Raw genomic sequence first — 22,270 nt, 5'->3', positions numbered from 1 at the left:
TTCGACGAGCAGGTGTCCACATACTTTTGGTCATGTAGTTTATCATCTCCATTACCTGAATCTATAAAGACTTAAACTGAACTGCATCTCTGCCTCCGCCTGCTCTTTACCTTGAGTCCCACAGTAGATGGGCATCACCATAACCCTCACCTAAAACTTAATCACTTACGATCTTGTAACTGAGGAATATTGTGTGACAAGCTCGAAACCAAACCAAGTTTTGGTCAATGTTTCACTTGGCACCCCTATTAGGGAGGACATGCAGGAAATGTATAAAGCACCCCTTGGTCATTTTCAGGTGAGAGGACATTGGGGAAAGTGTATGCAGGAGCTATAGTGTGAAAGGCTGTCATCAAGGCAAAGGGTGGCTACTTTGAAGAATCTCAAGTATAAAATATATAACACTTTTTTGGTTACTACATGATTCCATTTGTTCATAGTTTTGATGTCTTCACTATTATTATACAATGTAGAAAATAGTACAAATAAAGAAAATTAGTAGCTGTGTCCAAACTTTTGACTGGTACTGCAGAGTTAGATGGCGGTGCAATTTTGTTTCGCCCCTTTTCTTTGTGAACAAATGTGCAATGCATTTTCCAAACTGTGAAAGGCAGCAATATGCAACATAGCATCTAGTCTGCCGGAAAGCCACATGAAGAAGTTCCGGTGAGAGCGTTGTACCTGGAAGGTCCTTTGTGTGTGTAAGCTGCACGGCGTCGTTGCTGTTGGTTTATTTCTGTGGCCAACCACTTTGACCATGCTGTCTTGAAATGTTTGGGGTGTGGTCGATTTGTTCTGAATGGTACGTGTTGAGTTGAACCATTAGTGAGTTTATTCATGTGACAATATTCAAGATGTTTATTGTGTAAAGCCACTGCAATAATCTCCTTTTGTTTTCTGGTTTGAGGTCCAAGCAGTTTATTGGCAGCACCCTCCTCCAATAAGGTGACTGTCTTTAAGTAAAATAATTTGTATTTCTGGATTTCACAAGACTGGGCAGGGGCGCAGTCATGGGTGGGCCTGAGAGGGCATAGGCCCACCCACTTGGGAGCCAGGCACACCCACTGGGGGAGCCAGGCCCAGCCAATCAGAATGAGTTTTTCCCCCACAAAAGGGCTTTATTGCACACAGAAATACTCCTTAGTTTCATCAGCTGTCCGGATGGCTGGTCTCACAGGTGAAGAAGCCGGATGTTGAGGTCCTGGGATGGCGTGGTTACGTGTGTTGTGAACAAATTTGTGCACAGCATTTGAGAAAAATAAGCTTTTTGTGCATTTGGAACATTTCTGGGATATTTTATTTCAGCTCAAGAAACCTAGAGCTGAACACTTTAGATGTTGCATTTATATTTATGTAGTACAGAAGTACAGTATTGTGTGTCACTGTTTTTGGTCATTTTGTGAAATTGGTCAGCTGAATTTCCGTGACGGCACGTTTGTATTTCAGAAAGCTATCTAGTGGAAGTAACAGATCTAAGTCATTTTGGTGTACTCTTGTTAATGTGTGTTATTTATCTGTGTCAAAACAGCAGCTAATCCTCTAAGCTTTAATAAACATTGTTTGTTTTGATATCTGCCTCTGTACGGTTTCCCTTTAAAGCTACAATTTCTAACTTTTTGGGTTACCTGACCAAATTCACATAGAAATGTCAGTTATAGATCTTTCATTTCCATTGAAAGCAAGTCTAAGAAGCAGTACAGTGCTATTTCTATGCTTCCAAAGTTTAGTTTTCCATCTTTTCATTTCGGTTTTGTACACCAGCTTTAAACAGCTGAATATACTATATCTTTGGTTATGGAAAATATATCTCACAGCGGTTTAGATGGTACAATGATTCACTACACAATGACTGCTCGTTCTGTAACAAACTAAAATTAGGTGATCTATTAGAATTTTTGCAACCAGGAGAGGTTGCATTGCTTGTTGGCAACCTTGTTATTTACAAAGTTTTTGGAACAGATTCCTGTTGGAACGTTCCACAAATTAAACCCACCCACCAGGAAACGTCGGAATGTTTCTGCATAGTGCATCTTTAAGAGTGTTGGGCCAATAACCAAAAGCTCACTGGTTTGAATCCCCAAGCCAGCTATATGAAAAATCTGATGTGCCCTTGAGCAAGGCACCTAACCCTAAATGCTCCTGTAAATATAAAACATTATAAAGTAAGCACTACATTATCAAGAGAGACTGTAGTATACTAAATCATTCTATAGTAAGCACTTCATGATTGAGGGGGATACTACAGGGTGTAGTATAGAATTCTCCAGTATACTACACAGTACTACACTGTGTACTACAGTACTACAGTAAGTACTACACAAGTGAGGGATAATACAGTGTATAGTATTCAAGTATACAACAAAATTCCAAAGTAAGCACTACATGAATGAGGGATACTACAGTATTGTATTCTAGTATACTACACACTTCTAAAGTAAGTACTACACATAATAAAGTTTGTAGTATTCTACTGTATACTACAAACAGTCTATAGTAAGCACTACATGATAGTAGTACCCCTCAATGTGGAGTATAGAATTCCATAGTAAGTACTATAGTAAACTGAAGTATTTTTTTATGTGGGACAGTTAAGCACAACCACTCTCTCTCTCTGGGATGTGGATATAATTGACTAAACTGCTGTAAAACCTGTATTTGGTAAAGGAGCTATATTTTGTAAATGATTCACATTCTAAATCATGGTGAAATACCTTGGAAAAATAAGAGTGCTAATAAACATTTGACATTACTTTGTTATATCTAAGAGCACCTGGAGAATGGAAAACTCATGAAATGCAATACAATATAACTTTTTTGTTAACATTTTATTGAACTTTTGTATAGCTACTGTAACATCTATTGGTATTGTAACTTTTCATTGTAAAAGATTATCGCTGTAGAAAGGAATACAGATAATGTAGAACACTTCATCTTGCTTCTAAAAGCTCATTGCTAACTACGCAGTAGACAGAGAACGTTCTTTGCACATTGGATAACATTATGCCGAGGCTAAGAGCCATATATTTAAATTGACATTTTTTCATAATAGGAAAACAGAAACGCAGCTATTTTACAAATGTTTAGACAAAATATGGCCTGATATTTGCACTACTGTATATGGCAAACTGGACTTCATTTTACCCTGCAAATCTAGTAATAACTAAATATTGCACACATTCATGAATGAGTTCCAGTTTGATCATTTTGAATAAACATTCTTGCAACTGCCAAAAGGTAATGGATGAAAATCTGTTTACGAGAGTAGATTAGAGGGAGAACAGATGGAAATGTTGAATGATTGATTCCAAATTAATATTATAAACCAATTGTCCCACATGGCAATGCAAGAGACATATCGAGTTCAATGCAGACAATGCATCTAAACATGGCACTAGGTATATTACTGTGCATACAAAGACTCAGTGGACCTCAGTGAGAGAGCAAGGATATACAGTAGGATATTGTTCCATGTGCTGCATTCGTAAAGTACAGTGTATTAATTTACTGCTCTCTTTCTTTTGTTATATGGTGCTTGATATATGGTTGTTGGATAGCACATTTTATTATCAAAGTCAGCTGCTTAGACAGTAATATATTTAGCAGTAAACCTTAGTGGGTAGAATGTCCGTGACGGGCACTCTGCTTTAAATCAGTAGTTCTCAATGTCAGTCCTTGTCAGTCTTTCCTTGTTGAAATTCTATAACTCTGTTCTGTTACATTGGTATGTTTACAAACCAATTCTGAAGACTTCATTGACATGATGTGATCTTAGCCAAATCATTTGCCATTGTAAAGATCACGTTATTCATATCTATGAAGGAAATCATTGACAAATTATTTTGAAAAACTATCCCATTAAACCCTCATCAATATCACAAATTAACCATTGGAAGTGGTTGGCACTTGGCATCCCTTACTTAACATGCATATTCCATGAGTCTCGGAATGAGGGAAGGAATTACACAAGGAGGGCTGGAAGGATAGTGTGAGCTGGATAATGAAAGCAAATTCTGTAAAAACATTGAGAAAAAGCACAATCTCAAAATGACACATTATTCTAACATCCTACTGGGCACAAACTGATGGGATCAACGTTGTTTCCACATAATTTCAACCCCCCAAAATCTGTGATAACATTGAATCAACGTGGAAAATTTGCTTGGAATTTTAGTCATCAACGTAAGAGCATTTAGTAAATTATTCAACCAATTCTTTACCTAAATCCAATGACATGGTGATTTTTTTTTTGTTGATTTCACATTGAATTCACGTTAGTTGACAACTCAACAAAATGTAAGTCAAAACTAGACATTGAACTGATGTCTGTACCCAGTGGGATGGCTTTGTGAGTGGACCCCTAGAATTCCTTAAATTATAATGTGCTGCAACGCAAGTTTAAATATTACAACACATCTGGTTACACTATAGCTCTGGTATTCAGACGTTTTTCACAGGGCACATTTTATTTGCCAAAATGTCTGTAAATTTAGATTTTTACAACAAATCACCTTCAATTCATTAGATTTCCCTCTCGCTTATCAAACTTTAGACAACAAATAAAATACTGTGTTTCTAAATAAAGTTCCATACAATATTATGTACTCATATTTTTTTTTTATGCCAAAAACAATCCCCCACGACCCCCAACTTTACATATTCTATAGAGACCTAAATAATACATTGAAATATGTTGGTGTAAATCCACATCTTTTACTCCAGTGTTTGCACTGGAGAAGACCTTTGCACCTTCATAAACTCATCGACTTCCTCTAAGGCAGGGGTGTCAAACTCATTCAATGGAGGGCCTAGTGTCTGCTGTTTTTTCTTTTTTTCCCATTCAATTAAGCCCTAGACAACCAGGTGACTGGAGTTCCTTACTAATTAATGACCTTAATTAATCAATCAAGTATAAGGGAGGAGCGAAAACCTGCAGACACTCAGCCCTCCACGGAATGAGTTTGACACGTGCTCTAAATTGTATAAACACATAGTGCCATCAGAAAGTATTCATACCCCTTGACTTACTCCACATTTTTTTGTATTACAGCCTGAATTCAAAATGGAATAAAATTTTAAAAATCTCACCCATCTAAACACAATACCCAATAATGACAAAGTGATTTTATTGAAAATGAAATACAGAATACAGTGTCTTTCTGGGTAAGTCTCAAAGAGCTTTCCACACCTGGATTGTGCAACATTTGCCCGTTATTCTTTTCAAAATTCTTCATGCTCTGTCAAATTGGTTGATGATCATTGCTAGACAACCATTTGTAGGTCTTGCCATACGTTTTCAAGCAGATTTAGGTCAAAACTATAACTCGGCCACTCTGGAACATTTACTGTCATCTTGGTAAGCAACTCCAGTGTAAATTTGGCCTTGTGTTTTAGGTTATTGTCCTGCTGAATGGTGAAATAGTCTCCCATTGTCTGGTGGAAAGCAGACTGAAGCAGGTTTTCCTCCATGATTTTGCCTGTGCTTAGCTCCATTCGGTTTATTTTTTATCCTGAAATACTCCCCAGTCCTTAACGATTACAAGCATACCAATAACATGATGCAGCCACCACTATGCTTACAAATATGGAGAGTGGTACTCAGTAATATGTTTGGGTCAAATCCAAACCAATACAACACTTTGTATTCAGGACAAAAAGTTAATTGCTTTGCCACAATTTTTGCAGTATTACTTTAGTGCCTTGTTACAAACAGGATGCATGTTTTGGATTTTTTTTATTTCTGTACAGGCTTCCTTCTTTTCAATTAGGTCAGAATTGTGGAGTAACTATAATGTTGTTGATCCATCCTCAGTTTTCAGCCATTAAACTCTAACTGTTTTAAAGTCATAATTGGACTCATGGTAAAATCCCTGAGCGGTTTCCTTCCTCTCTGGCAAATTAGTTAGGAAGGACACCTGTAGGTTTGAAGTCATTAAAAACATGTTAAACACTTTATATTACTTGTTAAGCAATTGTTTACTCTTTTCACTCCAATTTTGGATTGCCACAAAGGGATTGAATACTTATTGACTCAAGGCATTTCATCTTTTCATATTTAATTAATTTGTAAAAATGTTGAAAAAACATCATTCTACTTTCATATTATGGAGTAGGCCAGTGACCAAAAAAATCTACATTTAATCCATTTAAAATTCAGGCTGTAACACCACACTCCTTGACTTTTTCCACGTTTTGTTGTTTTACAGCCTGAATTTTAAAATGGATTAGATTTTTTGAATCACTGGCCATGTTTTGTTAATACTTTCTGAATGCACTGTATCTAATTGAGGACACTGTAAAGTCTATTTTAGGTCACAGTGTTCTTACTTTTCCATTTCTCTCCATGCCCACCGAAGAGACCAACCATTGATTGTTAAGACAAAACAATCCCCTGTTACTAATTTGAACAACTCCAGCCATGTCAACCCTTGCTCCAGCATTAAGCTCAACAAGTCAACCTTCAATGGATGGTTAAGACAATGGGGATTGAAGTTCTATACTTTCTCTCTCCTTTTCTGAATGGGTCAGGACTGTACATTCATGCTCATTGATCCTTTGCTCAAGGTTGACCCCTTAGTGACCTCTGTGCTGACAATAGAAAGAGGGAAGCTCTCATAACTCTCTGGTGACCCCCAGCAGCGGCAGTGGTATAGGGTAGATTTTAGCTCTTTCTGGAAGTTACTGTTGAGAAAGCCGTAGATTATGGGATTGACACAGGTGGAGGCCATGGCTGTGAGGTGGCAGGCAGAGAAGATTATGTCATGCTGGCAGGATGGGATGGCCTGGTGGTTCCAGTCAAACAAGGTATTGAAGATGTTGAGCGGGAGCCAGCAGAGGGCAAACACTACCACAATGGAGGCCAACATGGCATTGATCCTCTTTGACCCCTTGGCTTTCTTCTGACAGTTGTCCCTGGCTCGCTCCACCATGTATTTTCTCTGTCGGAGACGCAGGAAGATGCGCAGGTAGCAGACCAGGATGAGGATGAGGGGAAGGCAGTACTGGAAGAGCAGCAGGGAGGTGGTGTAGGCCAGTCGGTTGTGCTCCGAGGGCCATCGCTCCATACAGATGAAGTGGTCAGTGTAGAGATTGAACGGGAGGCTCATGTTCTGGAAAGGACTGTTGTCGAGGACGTTGAAGAAGAGGAACGGAAGAGAGATGAAGCAGGCCACTAACCAGGTGATGGCTACAGCCAGGTAGGAGTGGCGCACCATGGGCTTCCATCCAGTGGGGTGGATGATGAGTTGGTGGCGCTCCATGGCTATGAGGACAAGGGTGAAGATGGAAACCGTGACAGAGATGCACTGGACAAAGGGTGTGACCTTACAGAGTGCCTCCCCCAGGATCCAGCGGTCCATCAGGGTGTAGATGATGGTTACAGGCAGGCACACAATGCACATGAGGATGTCAGAGATGGACAGGTTGGCGATGAAGATGTTGGTGACATTCCGCATCTCCTTCTGCCGTGTGATGACAAACACCAGGCAGGTGTTACCGATAAGGCCAACCGCGACCAGTGCGCTGTAGGCAACTATCAGGAAGGTGGTGCCACTCCAGAAGGAGGTGCACTCGTCTGTGTCGCCCCAAGGCATCTCTTTCCACCAGGTGTGATGACTGCTATTGTTCACATGGGACACCTCCATGCTAGAAGTCCAAACTTGTTTTTTTTAGACTGGGATCCAAATGTATTAGTATGTTTCCCTTCCACTTCAATATATTGTCTGATGTCTTTATTGTATGTTTGAGTTTGCGGTGGTTTTAATCATACCGGTACTCTTAGTAATGGCTGGAACATTGATTGCAGTCTTTTTGCCGTCTGAAAGAGAACACAACAATCAAAAGATTAAATCCTTCACCAAGCTGATTTCCCAAATGCGAATGCAGCTATTTAATAACCCTAGGAGAAATAAAGGACTTGTCTTTGCAACCATGTTAACTCCTGTTCTGAAAACTGCTGGCTGCAGTAAAACAATATTAAAATGTTATATAATCTTTGCTTTCTATAATATCAGGTTCAATGGTTTCCACTTTGGTGCATACACAATATAAATTGAAATATAAGAGAGTGAGTAGATACGCCAATATATTTGAAATTGTTCAAAACAAAACTTAGCCTTGGCTATCATTGCAGTATTCATTCATGTTTGTTTTGGCTCTTAAAGTGGTTGTGTAAGCACTAAAATCCATTTCTTAGAGTAGACTATTGCAAAACAGAGGAGAATGATGTGAGAGGTTCAAGATGCGGTGACTGAAAAACATGCAGATGTACAGTATATCTCTGTCTACTTGAGTACTAGCAATTATAACTAAGGATGCATTAACAGCGTATCAAGCAAGCAGCCTGGAGGAATGCTGAAATGTGTTATTATCAAAAGGCCTCATGATATACAGTAAATCATCTCAACCCCCAGAGCAAACACCAGGCCTTCCACAGGCGGTACATTTCCGTGACAATAACCGTGTCAATGACTTGCCATCAGAATAAAACATAAGACATTTAAATGAGAAGATACTTAAAGGATATAATCCTGCTGGGTAGCACATACACAATGGATATACAGCATTTCTTCCTCTTTCACAATCACAATTTAGCTAATTAACACTGGAGTGATAGATGAGCAGATGATGATATGCAAGTAGGAATACTGGTATGCAAAAGAGCAGAAAAGTAAATAAAAACAATTTGGGGATGATGTAGGTAGATTGGGTGGGCTATTTACAGCAGATAGCTGATGTTTAAAGTTAGTGAGGGAAATATAAGTTACAGGGATGTTCAGCCCAAGGCTACAACATTGCTCCTGAGAGCAATTGAATTTGATTAATTTCACATCTTGGGAGCTAGCAATTCAGGATAAGATCAGCATTCCATTCCAAAAGCAACCCATGTTCTTTTACTGCAACAATATCAATTGCATATTTCAAAGCACAGCAACCTCTTGATTTTAATTGAAATAAGATATGGTCATTATTATTATGCTTATCCTCATTGACACTCTTATTACAAAGTGACATTTCCCAAGCATCCATTGTGGATAAATGCACCTTTTGATGTTAAAAAGGCTGTTTCAACACCCCTTTTCTAGTAGTTTGTTGCCCAACATCCCTTATTTTCACCATAGCGGTACCTACAAGTCACCCAACTTTCTCAGCCAATCACGGCTTAGCTATTCCAATTCACTGCCCCTCTATGTCAGAGTGAGCATCCCTAAGTTTTCCTACGGCTTGACTATGTGTGTGTGCGTGTGTTCAAATACAAAGCCTTGTCTCATACACTAGATATAACATCAGTGGTGTAAAGTACATAAGTAAAAATACTTTCAAGTACTACTTCAGTTGTTTTCTTTTTGGTATGTGTATTTTCTCCCCTCTTTCTCCCCAATTTCATGGTATCCAATTGGTAGTTACAGTCTTGTCCCATTGCTGCAACTCCTGTACGGACTCGGGAAAGGTGAAAGTCGAAAGCCGTGCGTCCTCCGAAACACAACCCAGCCATCCCGTACTGCTTCTTGACACAATGCCCACTTAACCCGGAAGCCAGCCACACCAATGCGTCAGAGGAAACACCGTACACCTGGCGATTGTGCCAGTGTGCATTGCACCCGGGCCTGCCACAGGAGTCACTAGAGTGTGATGGGACAAGAACATTCCTGCCGGCTAAACCCTCCTCTAACCCGGACGACGCGGGTCCATTTGTGCACCGCCCCATGGGTCTCCCGGTCATCACCAGCTGCAACAGAGCCTGAACTTGAACCAGAATCTCTAGTCTAGCCTTAGACCACTGCAACACTCGGGAGGCGCACTGCTTCACTACATTCCGAAAGAAAATAAATGTTCAATTTACTCCATACATTTTCTCTGACACCCAAAAGTATTCGTTACATTTTGAATGCTTAGCAGGACAGGAAAATGGTCAAATTCACACCCTTATCAGGAGAACATCCCTGGTCATTCTTACAGTCTCTGATCTGGCGGACTCACTAAACACATGCGTCATTTGTATATGTCTGAGTGTTGGAGTGAGACCCTGGATATCTGTAAATAAAAAATAAATTAAAATGGTGCCCATCTGGTTTGCTTACTATAACGATTTTGAAATTATTTATACTTTTACTTTTGATACTTAAGTACATTTTAGCAATTACATTTACTTTTGATGCTTAATGGACCATTATATCTGGAATAAACCTGCTCTAAAGACTTCTGGACAGACTTATGGCGGCTGAACCATATCCACTGGCACCTATTGCCCATTATTTATGGTCCTCCCGTACCAGCCCTTTGAATTGAATTAGCTCATGAAAAATATTCTCATGTTAATGTATCTGCTTTTATTTGAGCTCAACAGATTGATTGCTATTCAGTGAGAAATTAAGTTATTTATTGATCTAAATGAAGTAGCCTTGAAAAAACCAGTTCCACCTGGGGTTTAACCAGGGTTGTTTCTAATGATTATGTTGACAGTCACACTGTAGATTCTGTGATGCTATATAACCCTGATTGAAATTTAATTCCCAAATGGATGGTGGTTCGTGTAGGAAGTGTTGGTCCCACGTTTCATGAGCTAAAATAAAAGATCACAGAAATTTCCATATGCACAAAAAGTTATTTCGCTCAGATTTTGTGCAAAAATGTGTTTACATCCCTGTTAGGGACCATTTGTCCTTTGCCAATATAATCCATCCACCTGACAGGTGTGGTATATCAAGATGCTGACTAAGCAGCATAATCATTACACAGGTGCACCTTGTGCCACTCTAAAATGTGCAGTTTTGTCATACAACACAATGCCACAGACGTCTCAAGTTGAGAGAGTGTGCAATTGGCTTGCTGACTGCAGGAATGTCCACCAGAGCTGTTACCAGAGAATTTAATGTTCATTTCTTTACCATAAGCCACCTACAACGTTGTTTTAGAGAATTTGGCAGTTCATCCAACATGCCTTACACAGACCATGTGTAACCACACTACCTTCACATCTGTCTTTTTCACCTGCGGGATCATCGGAGACCAGCCACCTGGACAGCTGATGAAACTGGGTTTGCAAAACCAAAGAATTTCTGCACAAACTGTCAGAAACCGTCTCAGGGAAGCTCATCTGTATGCTCATCGTCATCACTCGGGTCTTGACCTTACTGCAGTTTGGCGTCGTAACCGACTTCAGTGGGCAAATGCTCACCTTTGATGGCCTCTGGCACGCTGGAAAAGTGTGCTCTTCATGGATGAATCCAGGTTTCAACTGTATTTGGTAGATGGCAGACAATGTGTATGGCGAAGTGTAGGCGAGCGGTTTGTTGATGTCAATGTTGTAAACAGAGTGCCCCATGGTGGCGGTGGGGTTATGGTATGGGCAGGAATAAGCTACAGACAATGACCACAATTGCATTTTATCATTGGCAATATGAATGCACAGAGATATCGTGACGAGATCCTGACGCCCATTGTCGTGCCAGTCATCCGCCCCCATCACCTCATGTTTCAGTATGATAATGCATATTCCCATGTCTCAAGGATCTGTACACAATTCCTGGAAGTTTGCTCTGGATCAACGTGTATGACAGCGTGTTCCAGTTCCTGCCAATATCCAGCAACTTACAACAGCCATTGAAGAGGAGAGGGGCAACATGCCAAAGGCCACAATCAACAGCCTGATCAACTCTATGCAAAAGAGATGTGTCGCGCTGCATGAGGCAAATGGTTACACCAAATCCTGACTGATTTTCTGATCACACGCCCCTACCTATTTTTTACGTAATCTGTGACCAACAGGCGAATATCTGAATTCCCAGTCATGTGAAATCCACAGATTAGGGCCTAGCGAACTAATTTCAAATGACAGATTTCTTTACATGAACTGTAACTCAGTAAAATCTTTGAAATTGTTGCATGTTGCGTTTTATATTTTTGTTCAGTGTAGTAAGGAGGGGATGGTGTGGGTGACTGACTGGTGTCTGTTGGGGTTGGGTATTGTGTATTGTAGTTACCATGATCTATTGACACAAGAGGGGTGGGTTGATATAGTACCTTGTTTGAGTGTGTGTTGGTTGGGACAGTAGTCAAATGACATACACTGACTAGTGTGATGACCTTGACAGAAGCTTTAGTAGTACAGATCCTGTAGACTCAACATCATCTGACCCGGAGGAGGAAAAGACTGCATGGGGCTGGCAAGAGCCAATGTGAAGTTCTGCCAGACCAGCTGCCATTGTCGAACACAAGATGAGGTTCACTAGCTGAAGAACATTGAGGACCTGCCTGGAACATTCAGCCAACCCAACACCCATTGTGAGTTAGACTGATGTTGTAGTATAATATAGAATGCCTAGAATGCTTACAACTGCATTGTGGTATATATGTACGTATACACACTTTTTTTAATTTTTATATATCTTTATTATTCCCGCAAACCCTACCACCCCTCCCCCAATTGGAATAACTAATAAACAATAACACTTAGGCTTCTACCTTCAGTTTATACATATTATACACATTTTACAGACACAATCTATTTTACAATAGTTATATTTTGTTTGTTTTTAGTCCTTCCTCTATTTCTGATGTCCATACAGTTTGATTTTTATTTGTAACTGTGCTATTTAACCATTTCTAAACCTATACACATTTTACAGACCCTGTATGTTTTGCATTGGTTCTCTTGTTGTTATTAGTCCCACCCTTCAGCTCCATTCAACCCCTCCCATCTATCTCTTAACACCATCCATTTTGGATTTCTATTTGCTATATATTTTTCAACTGTGCTGTGATGCTTCACAAAAGTACTGAACCTTTCTATTCTCATAGCTTCTACAGATTGTGAATTAAAGAAACATTTTAGCTAAAATAATTATTATATTATTGATTGATTGACTATGGCTTTTCAAATCACCCAGTATTGCTATCTGCAGCGTTAGTTCTAGATAAATGTTGCAATTCTTCATTCATTCTTGGACCTGTGACCAAAAACGCGCTACGTATGGGCAGTACCAAAATAAATTATCTAATGACTTTGCCATCTTGCAGGAACATCTGCAGAGCTTGGGAAGATTGTATCCCCCCATATTTATAACCTACCGGTTGCAAGAATTTCGAATAATAATTTAAATAGAAAAATGTGAAGTTTTGAATCTGGCATTGTTATGTGTCTTAATTCATAATGCATGTGCCATGGAATCGGTACATCGAAAATCTCTTCCCAACTATTTTGCAATTTATATGGCACAGCTGTCAATTTTTTGGTCCTTAAATTGGTATATGTTTATCACAATTTTCTTTTAATTAATTGTCTTCAATGTAGGGACGACAGACAAGTTCCTTACTCTCCCCCAGTCTACTTGCCTCTTCCATTTCTGTGGTGATGCTGCAATTAGTTAGTTGTAATTTTGGTAGACCAGACATTTAAACTGAAATTGCAACCAACTTTCTAAGGCTTGTTTAAAAAATATCTATATTTGAGATTATTTTGTTTTCAAATAACCGAAAGTAAGCAGTTGTAATCTGAAAAGGGAAAAAGGCCATTCTTGAACATGGGTTGAGACATTCTTACTAATTTACTAGAGAACCATTTCAGATTTAAGTATAACTTTTGTATTACTGATGCATTTAGTTCGAGGTCTAATGCTTTAATATTTAATAACTTCTGCCCTCCGAATTCATATTTGTTATATAAATAGGCCCTTTTAATTTTGTCTGGTATGCCATTTCACATCAAATTGAATATTTATTTGTTGATATAATTTAAAAAGCAGGTCACTAGGTGTAGGCAAAACCATAAGCAAATAGGTCAACTGTGATGTATTTTTCCACAAATAGACAGGTATTTTCCTTTCCATGTAAGCAAGATCTTATCTATTATCTATTTCTATAAAAATGTATTGGAGTGAGATCATTTCTTTCTTTTGGGATTTGCATACAGAGTATGTCCACATCCCCGTCAGACCATTTTATTGGTAAACTACATGGTAATGTAAAAGTTGCATTTTTGAGTGATCCAATGCATAATATATATATATTTTACCTTTATTTAACTAGGCAAGTCAGTTAAGAACAAATTCTTATTTTCAATGACGGCCTAGGAACAGTGGGTTAACTGCCTTGTTCAGGGACAGAGGGACAGATTTTTACCTTGTCAGCTCAGGGATTTGATCTTGCAACCTTCCAGTTACTAGTCCAACGTTCTAACTACTAGGCTACCAGACACCCCATAGTACACTTATCATAATTTGGTTTTAATCTAGCCTCTATGAGGCTGTGGAGGGATTCTAATTGTGGTTTTAAAAGAAAACATGAATCATCAGGGTACAATGACATTTGTTTTTAAGCCATGGATTTCTAATCCCTTAATATTATTGTTGGATCTAATTTTAACAGCTAATATTTTGATAGCAATAATAAATAGATATGCCGATAGTGGACAACCTTGTTTTACTCCTCTTGACAGTTTAAAACTTTCTGAGATGTAGCCATTATTTACTATTTTACACCTAGGGCTACTATACATAACTTTAACCCATTTTATAAGAGATTCTCCAAAATTCAAATATTCTAGGCATTTATATATGAACTCCAGTCGTACTTTATCAAAAGTCTCTTCAAAATCAGCTATGAAAACCAGGCCTGGTTTCCCCGATATTTCATAGTATTCTATTGTTTCCAGTACTTGTCTTATATTATCTCCAATGTGTCGTCCATGTAAAAAAAACTGTCTGACGAGGATGAATAATATCTGACAATACCTTTTTAATTCTATGCGCCAAGTATTTAGCTAGGATTTTTGCATCACAACACTGAAGTGTAAGAGGCCTCCAATTGAGGTTAAAACATGTTAATAATGGTCCTCTGAGTATATAAAAACATTGGTATACTTCTACTAGTATGCCATCCAGCCCTGGAGTTCCCGGCCTTGAAGGCTTTAATTGCGTCAAGAAGTTCCTCCTCTGTAATGTGGCCTTCACATGAGTCTTTCTGTTCAGATGTTCATTTTACATTATTAATAGGAAAAGAATCCATACAATTAGCGTCGGTTAGTGGAGATGGAGGAGACTGAAACTAAACATATTCTTAAAGTTCTTCCTTAACTTCCTCTTTCAAAATATAATTTGGTGAACAGTGTGTGACTCCATCATTTGTAACATGTTTCAATAAATTTTGTTTGGTAGCATTTCTATGTTGAAGATCGAAAAGGAATTTGGTATATTCGTCCCCATATTCCATCCAGTTCGCTTAAATTTTTTATAATATATTACGCTGGATCTTTCTTGAATAAGTTTCTCCATTTCTTGTTGTTTTTCTTCTAACTTATTCTGTGCCTCTATGGTACAGTTTTTATTTATATCTAACTGTGCTTTTAGTCCTTCAATTTCCTTTGTTAATATGGATTATTTTTATCTAAATTGCTTTTGTTTTATTGATGAGTACTGAATTGCATGGCCTCTAAAGGCACATTTAAAAGGGTCCCATATAAGGGGATCTGCTGTACCTATGTTATGTCGGAAAAAGTCAGTTATAAATTCTTCTGTCCTAGTTTTATATAAATAAGTTATCATCCAGTAGGCTTTGATTAAATTTCCAATATCCTCGCCTATGTGGAAATTCTGCAAGAGTAATATAAACTCAGCAAAAAAAGAAACGTCCCTTTTCAGGATCCTGTCTTTCAAAGATAATTTGTAAAAATCCAAATAACTTCACAGAAATTCATTGTAAAGGGTTTAAACACTGTTTCACATGGTTCAATGAACCATAAACAATTGATGAACATGCACCTGTGGAACGGTCGTTAAGACACCAACAACTTACAGACGGTAGGAAAGGTCACAGTAATAAAAACTTAGGACACTAAAAGAGGCCTTTCTACTGATTCTGAAAAACACCAAAAGAAAGATGCCTAGGGTCCCTGCTCATCTGCGTGAATGTGTCTTAGGCATGCTGCAAGGAGGCATGATGACTGCAGATGTGGCCAGGGCAATAAATCGAAATGTCCGTACTGTGAGATGCCTAAGACAGCGCTACAGGGAGACAGAACGGACAGCTGATCATCCTCACAGTGGCAGACCACATGTAATCCACACATGTGTCCTCCTCCCAGAGCGCTAAGAACCTTGGCGTGATCCTGGACAACACCCTGTCGTTCTCAACTAACATCAAGGCGGTGGCCCGTTCCTGTAGGTTCATGCTCTACAATATCCGCAGAGTACGACCCTGCCTCACACAGGAAGCGGCGCAGGTCCTAATCCAGGCACTTGTCATCTCCCGTCTGGATTACTGCAACTCGCTGTTGGCTGGGCTCCCTGCCTGTGCCATTAAACCCCTACAACTCATCCAGAACGCCGCAGCCCGTCTGGTGTTCAACCTTCCCAAGTTCTCTCACGTCACCCCGCTCCTCCGCTCTCTCCACTGGCTTCCAGTTGAAGCTCGCATCCGCTACAAGACCATGGTGCTTGCCTACGGAGCTGTGAGGGGAACGGCACCTCAGTACCTCCAGGCTCTGATCAGGCCCTACACCCAAACAAGGGCACTGCGTTCATCCACCTCTGGCCTGCTCGCCTCCCTACCACTGAGGAAGTACAGTTCCCGCTCAGCCCAGTCAAAACTGTTCGCTGCTCTGGCTCCCCAATGGTGGAACACACTCCCTCACGACGCCAGGACAGCAGAGTCAATCACCACCTTCCGGAGACACCTGAAACCCCACCTCTTTAAGGAATACCTAGGATAGGATAAAGTAATCCTTCTCACCCCCCTTAAAAGATTTAGATGCACTATTGTAAAGTGGCTGTTCCACTGGATGTCATAAGGTGAATGCACCAATTTGTAAGTCGCTCTGGATAAGAGCGTCTGCTAAATGACTTAAATGTAAATGTAATGTAACACCTGCACAGGATCGGTACATTCGAACATCACACCGCGGGACAGGTATAGGATGGCAACAGCAACTGCCCGAGTTACACCAGGAACGCACAATCCCTCCATCAGTGCTCAGACTGTCTCAATAGGCTGAGAGAGGCTAGACTGAGGGCTTTTGGGCATGTTGTAAGGCAGGTCCTCACCAGACATCACTGAAAACAACGTCACCTATGGGCACAAACCCACCGTCGCTTGGACCAGACAGGACTGTCAAAAAGTGCTCTTCACTGACGAGTCGCTGTTTTTTCTCACCAGAGGTGATGGTCGGAATCGCGTTTATCGTCGAAGGAATGAGTGTTACATCGAGGCCTGTACTCTGGAGCGGGATCGATTTGGAGGTGGAGGGTCCGTCATGGTCTGGGGCAGTGTGTCACAACATCGGACTGAGCTTGTGGTCATGGCAGGCAATCTCAACTCTGCGTTACAGGGAAGACATCCTCCTCCCTCATGTGGTACCCTTCCAGCAGGCTAATCCTGACATGACCTTCCAGCATGACAATACCACCAGCCATAATACTCGTTCTGTGCATGATTTCCTGCAAGACAGGAATGTTAGTGTTCTGCCATGGCCAGTGAAGAGCCCGGATCTCAATCCCATTGAGAACGTCTGGGACCTGTTGGATCGGAGTGTGAGGGCTAGGGCCATTCCCCCTAGAAATGTTTGGGAACTTGAAGGTGCCTTGGTGGAAGAGTGGCATAACATCTCACAGCAATAACTGGCAAATCTGGTGCAGTCCATGAGGAGGAGTAGCACTGCAGAACGTGCAGCTGGTGGCCACACCAGATACTGTTACTTTTGACCCCGCCCCTTTTGTTCAGGGGCACATTATTCAATTTCTGTTAGTCACATGTCTGTGGAACTTGTTCAGTTTATGTCTCAGTTGTTGAATCTTGTTATGTTCATACAAATATTTACACAGGTTAAGTTTGCTGAAAATAAACACAGTTGACAGTGAGAGGACGTTTCTTTATTTTCGGAGTTTATATGCCAATTATGTGACGATCCGACCGCATTCTGTCCCCCATCAACTCTCACTAGGTCATGGTATTTAAGCCTCCATATATCCACTAATTCCAATATATCTATGACATTCATGATTTCCTTAAGTGCCTGAGGGTGATAGTTTGCAGTGTGATTTCCTTTACGGTCCATAGGGGTTTTTAAAACCATATTAAAATCCCGCACCATAATAATATAGTCTAGTGTTGCTTGTAGAGTTGATACATTCTCATATATACTTTCAAAAGAAGCTTGGATCATCATTATTTGGAACGTATAGGTTAATAAGCCTAATCTGTTTATTGTCCAATAACATATATAATAATAATAATAATAATAATAATATCTGTTAGGACATTTTGCACATTGGGATCAAAATTACTGTTAATTAAAATCACCCCAATCATCTTTGCCCATGGGAGAAATATAATTTGTCCCCCCCAGTCCCTTTTCCACAAAACTTCATCTAAAATTGTTGCATGAGTTTCCTGTGAACAATAGATATTAAATCGCTTCTCTTATAGCCAGGTAAATACTGATAGTCTTTTCTTGTTATCTGCTAAGCCATTACAATTATAACTGGCTATACTTATTTCACCACTTACCATAATGAGACACAAGTTTCAATTCTATTTATCAAAATATGTTTGTAAACGTACCATTAAAAAGTAACATGATGATTGCCTATATATCTGTACCATGATATTTGCATTGCTACTAAGTAAACCTCCAATTGGTCCCCACTATTCCACCTGCTAAAACCCCTCCTCATCCCGAGTTGGGTTGTGATCCCAATGCCCGGCAGACCACCCCCAACCCCCCAGATCCCATAGCCCCGAAGAGACCGGGACCCATCCTTCGAAAAGAGCACAGAGTGCCACCCACAGAACAGGAGAAGATCAACCGCCAAATGCATTTCCATCGCCCTCACCTCGATTTGTATTATATGTAGCCATTAAAAATATTTATATATATTTTTTAAATCCTGTTTCTTATTTTCCATAATTAGCTATTAATATATTGTAGTAATGTAGGCAATTTGTGCAAAGGATTTTTACCTCTCACCAGTCTCTCCATTACCAAAATGACATTATGGCAAGCAATTATTATATTAGCAATCAATTATTGGGAATCATCCTGTATTGTCCCTAACATCTTTTATTCCCTCGCAACAGTTGTGGGACACACACACACACACACACACACACAGTCAACCCCTTTCCCCAACAACAACCATAGACTCAGATTCTCAACAGTTGCACCACTTTGCAGTTCTGGAACTAGCTAGCCAACTATACAAGTAACACAAATCACTTCAGACTGAAGCTGGAAAGACAGCAAGATGGCATGTCAATAGAAAAACTGTTATATATATATATATATATATATATACACACATACACATATACATATATCCATAGAAATTGTGCTGATTCATGATTTCGACTGGCTGAGAAAAGACATCTCGACTCCTTCATTACTATGGGACACAGTGGAGATCGAATTTCAATATTGCAATATTGTTGCAAACGTTGAAGATAATGTTTTATATGCTTTTCACAGTGGAGATTAAGTTTCTAAATTGAATAGCTGGGCAGTGGATCTGCCCAGAGAAGTAGTAGTAGTAAGTGTGTATCTAGGTAAAGACATAAACAATGGCACTTTTTATTAATGTACTGGCCATGTGTATGTTGTCTAGTATATCATGGGCTGGATAGGCTCTAACAATGGAAATTCCAAACCCCCCGTTGTATAAAAAAGATACTTTACTATGTACATATTCAGCCACTTCCTGCAACATTGTATTGCATTTGCCACCACATGATGCCATACAGTCCCATAAATGTGTGTTGAATCTTGAAATTGGCATTCTCAACTAAATTTTATTATACCCTGACTATAGATACCCAAAGAGCAGATATCTCATTGAACTAAAGCAAATACAGACAGGGGGGTAATGAGGGGTGTCATGATGCACATTAAGTTCTTTGAACCGTTTAGCTTAGACACACAGAGTGAGTTAGCCTGCATCATACTCAATACAGAGTTGAACATCAATAGGGAATATTATTGTTTTTGAGGCATTAATTAACGCATTAGTTCAGTAATGGCCTTTTTCACTGTTTCCTAATGTAATATATCACAACAAATATAACAATAGCCTATTATATAGGTCCTCAAAGCAATTGTTTTAGCCAATCGGTATAGGCTAAGCATAGCCAATAGTTTATTGTTTGACCTAATATGTGAATAAAAGTAGAAAACGTTTGCTGAACGTTTCTCTACATCTCACTGTGATTTTCCTTGCCCCCCATTGACTATTCGTAAGCTATAGTCTACAGTTCCGTCTCATCTGCCAAATGATGCAGACGCACAAGGAACGTCTCCTTTTGAACATTGAAGGCACAAACAGTGTGACAGTATAATAAATTATCACCCCACTCCAAGTGTAATCTAAATAGAGGGGGGAAGAAATTGGCTATTGTCTAATTTAGCAACTTATTAACTGTAGTTCAATAAAGGGCTTCAACATCTTCTGAGCCTATAACAAATGGCTTCTCCCAACCATGATAAATGCGCTTAGTCCCTTCGACTACACATCTGCCCACAGCTGGAGAAAACCATCTGAAGACCTAACTTCGGTCTCTTTACTTTGCCATTCACATGGTTTAATAAATCATTCCTTATAAAAATAAATTATAAAAATAATAATGCATTGCCAATAGGATATTCTAAGCTTACCTTTTATTGTATCCCCCTTTCCCGAACTTCACACTCAAGGTCCGGTTTGCAGGAGGAATGAATATTGAGAATCTCCACAGAAGAGATTTTATCAAGCATGCACAGGAAGGTAGGAGGTGGCTTGTCGATAACATGGTGATCTCTCGTAAAGCGTTAAAGCGACCATACAGTGAGAACTAAAAAGGATCTGATTTCTAGTGAAATAATTTGCCCATCTGATAGGCTGATGTAGAAGTTTATTCTCTGTGATAATGTGACACTTATGTTTTTTTTTACATAAAACTGACACACCATGGTCAGGATCATTTGTGAGCAGACACTAAAAATATATGGTCTGTATCTTTTTAAAGTGAATACTGTAGACACAGCAACATGAAAGCATCTATAGCAACATCATGTCATGAAAGTTGAGTCTCCTCTCCTCATTCAAAGCTAAGCAATAGCATGGATATATCTTGAATGAGTTAGAGGCTAGGAAAGAAAGAAAGTATAGGAACAAGTGTAGGCTATCACACACTCAACTGGTGAAAGTCATCACATCCCAGAAAGTTTTGTAAGAAGGTGAGTGATGAAAAGAGTCCCTTTGTGGCCATTCTATAAGGAATTCTGACCTCTGTTCAAATCAAATGTTATTTGTCACATGCTTGTAAACAACAGGTGTAGATTAACAGTGAAATGCTCACTTACGGGCCATTCCCAACAATGCAGAGAAAGAAAAATATTTAAAAACACATAAAAAAATAATAACACAAGTAATATACACAATGAGTAATCATACATGGGGTACCAGTACCAAGTTGATGTGCAGGGGTATGAGGTAATTGAGGTAGATAGTAATGGTAAAGTGACTAGGCAACAGGATAGATAATAAACAGTAGCAGCATTGATGAGTCAAATTAGTGCAAAAATGGTCAATGCAGATAGTCAGGGTAGCTATTTGGTTAACTATTTAGTAGTTTTATGGCTTGAGGGTAGACGCTGTTCAAGGTCCTGTTGGTTGCAGACATGGTGCATCGGTACCGCTTGCCATATGGAGGCAGAGAAAATAAGCATTGTATGTGTGGGGAACATATTCATTCCTTAGTGATGTGTTGACCAAGGAAGTTGGAGTTCTCAACCCACTCCACTACAGCCCTGTCAATGTGGATGGGGAATCCGTTACCTGTCATCCACAATCAACTCCTTTGTCTTGCTGACATTGAGGGAGAGGTTGCTGTACCGGCACCACACTGCCAGGTCACTGACCTCCTCCCTATAGGCTGTCTTATTGTCGTTGGTGATCAGGCCTTACACTGTTGTGTTGTAAGCAAAGAGAATGATTGTGTTGGAGATGTGTATGGCCACACAGTCGTGGGTGAACAGGGAGTACAGGAGGTGACTATGCACGCACCTCTGAGGGAACCCCATGTTGAGAGTCAGCGTGGCTGAGGTTTTGTTACCTACCCTCACCACCTGGGGCAGCCCGTCAGTAAGTCCAGGATCCAGTTGCAGAGGGAGGAGTTTAGTTCCAGGGTCCTGAGCTTAGTGATGAGCTTTGGTGGGCACTATGGTGTTGAACTCTTGAGTTGTGGTCAATGAACAGCATTCTCACAAAGGTGTTCATCTTGACCAGGTGGGAGAGGGCAGTGTGGAGTACAA

At 39.8% G+C, this 22,270-nt stretch overlaps 1 protein-coding gene across 1 annotated transcript; it reads right to left on the bottom strand.

Moving 5' to 3' along the window:
• Positions 1-2,823: 2,823 nt before the first annotated feature.
• LOC118357927 (neuropeptide Y receptor type 1-like) lies at positions 2,824-20,759 on the bottom strand. Its single transcript, XM_035735231.2, has 2 exons — positions 20,633-20,759; positions 2,824-7,813 (listed from the first exon to the last, which is right to left on the bottom strand). Exon 2 carries the CDS (start codon positions 7,638-7,640, stop codon positions 6,522-6,524), a length of 1,119 nt encoding a protein of 372 aa, XP_035591124.1. The 5' UTR covers positions 7,641-7,813; positions 20,633-20,759; the 3' UTR covers positions 2,824-6,521.
• Between the last annotated feature and the right edge of the window lie 1,511 nt (positions 20,760-22,270).

The sequence above is a fragment of the Oncorhynchus keta genome, chromosome 25 (genome assembly GCF_023373465.1).
Source record: "Oncorhynchus keta strain PuntledgeMale-10-30-2019 chromosome 25, Oket_V2, whole genome shotgun sequence".
NCBI lineage: Eukaryota > Metazoa > Chordata > Actinopteri > Salmoniformes > Salmonidae > Oncorhynchus > Oncorhynchus keta.
This window is presented reverse-complemented; position numbering and strand designations above follow the sequence as displayed.

What these genes read in the sequence shown, in the direction of transcription:
- LOC118357927 (XM_035735231.2), bottom strand. Translation starts at nt 7,640, where the DNA reads ATGGAGGTGTCCCATGTGAACAATAGCAGTCATCACACCTGGTGGAAA.